The 2,193-nt window shown below is 52.8% G+C and overlaps 1 protein-coding gene across 1 annotated transcript in view; it reads right to left on the reverse strand.

The window, feature by feature from the left end:
- The window catches only part of CST6 (cystatin E/M), a 2,718-nt gene extending 1,518 nt beyond the window's left edge, over positions 1 to 1,200 (reverse strand). The window contains exons 1-2 of the mRNA XM_027856246.1: positions 885 to 1,200; positions 76 to 195 (exon numbers count right to left, since the gene is read on the reverse strand). Coding sequence (XP_027712047.1) covers positions 76 to 195; positions 885 to 1,130 — 366 coding nt within the window. The 5' untranslated portion in view covers positions 1,131 to 1,200. The remainder of the gene's footprint in view (positions 1 to 75; positions 196 to 884) is intronic.
- Between the last annotated feature and the right edge of the window lie 993 nt (positions 1,201 to 2,193).

Here is a 2,193-nt window from a genome sequence, read left to right on the forward strand (position 1 = left end):
CCAAGGGTTTGCCCCTGGAAACAGGATGGGCTTAGAGAGACAGAACCCCAACTTGGGCCCCTTCGTGGTTCTTACCTCTTCTTCTGTGGAAAAGGGGCAGCCAGCCAAGCCCACTGTCTCGAGAGCAGCCGAGCCCTTCCGACACTCCGTGCTCCCCATCTCCACAGTCAGGTAGTATTTGACGCCAGACACAAGCTAGACACAGCATTCCCTCCCTCAGTCAGGCATGGGGCTGACTGCCTAGCCAACAAGCACCACCCATTCCCCACACTGGAAGGGACCCCTCCAAGGCCATTGGGTCCAAGCCATAAGTGAATTAGAACCCCTCCTAGACCCTTCCAACAGGAAGTCCACTAGCCTCTACAGCCCATTTTGGATCTTTCTAAGGATTTAAAGTTTATCCCTCATGGAGCCTCAAGCTTTCTCTTCCCTCCCCACAACTCCTCCAACAATGCTGTTCTTAGTCAAGGCATCCTGCAGACCCTTCTCCAGGGTTCCCACAACCCTATCGCTCTTACAAGTCTGCCCCAAAAGGGACAGAGAGGCACAAAGGGGCTGAGAGAAAAAACACCCAGATGGAAACCTCCAAGGCCCACAGACAGACCTGGCAAAAGCCTTGAAACCTCGAGGGGAGCCTGACAAACCCAGCTGAGAACCCTGGAGGCCCAATGTCAGACCCATCAGACCATACAGCAGCCCACCTCCCTCTGGGGCCTCTGGGAAAGGCGTGAGAGCACAGCTGACTTGGGGGCCTCCTTCTGCTCCCAGAGCTTTGCTCTCCAGGCGGGGCCTCGTTCCCACCAAGCCTCCCAGACCCGCTGTGTCCACGCGGACCCTGGCCCTCCCCACCTGGCATGGTGCCCCACTCGGCTCTGCCTTCTCACCTGCCTCTCGGCTTTGATGATTCTGGTGTCTCGGAAGTAGTACACGCTGTTGCTTCCCTCGTTGAAGGTTTCCACAGCATACTGGGTGACCCTCTTCACCTCTGGGTTTGAGGTGGACAGTGGCGTCCGGGCACCCAGCATGTTCCCTGTGTGAGGAGGCCGGCTCTCAGGGCTGCCCCCCTCGTCTCCATGGGTCAAGGGCAGGGTCAGAGAAGTGACACAGAGCACCAGCAGGGAAAGCAACATCTTGGGGTTTTTCGGCAGGGCCCTGGGGAGCACCGATGAGCAGGCCTAGCCAGGGGAGCCTTTTACTTGTTTTGGGAGCCCCACCCCCTGAGCAGGGTGTTGGAGCTTCTCTGAAAATCCCCTCCTCCTCCTCCTCCTCCTCCTCCTCCTCCTCCTCCACTTTGGGCAAAAGGCCCCACCCCTTAGAGCTGTCTGACAGGTCCTGGACCTCATTCCTCTCCAGCCTCAGGGCCTGGATGGAAACTCTGCCTCTGCCTCTGCCCTCCCTCCTCCTAGGACACGGAACCCTGGAGTCCTGGATGAGAGGGCTCAGCCCCCACCCCCATCGCAGAGGCCGTCATTTCAGGGGCTCTCTCCCATCCCTTGTTTATGTAGTATTTTTCCCCAGTTACATGTAAAAACAATTTTTACACTTGCAATTCCAAATTCACTCCCTTCCTCCATCCCCACCCCCCTCATTGAGAAGGCAGGCAATTCAAGATAGGTTATACATATGTAGTCATGCAAAACATTTCCATAATAGACCAAAAAAAAAAAAACCTTCAAGAAAAATAAAGTAAAAAATGTCTGCTTCAATCTGTACCCAGACACCATCAGTTCCCCAAATCTGGGGATGGACAGCATTTTTCATCATCAGTCCTTCAGAGTTGTCTTGAATCACTGTATTGCTGAGAAGAGCGAGGTCATTCACAGCTGATCATTTCACATTATCGCTGTTACTTTGTACACAGTACATTTCGCTTTGCATCAGCTCACCGAAGTCTTCCCCTGTTTTTCTGAGAGCATCCTGCTCATCCTTTCTTATAGCACAGTGATATTCCATCCCAATCATATGTCACAATGGTCAGTCGGCCATTCCCCAGTTAATGGCCATCAATTTCCAGTTCTTTGCCCCCACGAAAGAGATGCTATAAATATTTTTGTACATAGAGGGCCTTTTCCTTTCCGTTTTTTAATCTCTTTGGGATGCAGATCTAGTAGTGGTATTGCTAAGTCAAAGGGCATGCGTGGTTTTATAGCCCTTTGGGCATAGTTCTCAATTGCTCTCCAGAATGGTTGGATC

The sequence above is a fragment of the Vombatus ursinus genome, unplaced genomic scaffold, assembly GCF_900497805.2.
Source record: "Vombatus ursinus unplaced genomic scaffold, bare-nosed wombat genome assembly UNPS02011369.1, whole genome shotgun sequence".
Taxonomy (NCBI): domain Eukaryota; kingdom Metazoa; phylum Chordata; class Mammalia; order Diprotodontia; family Vombatidae; genus Vombatus; species Vombatus ursinus.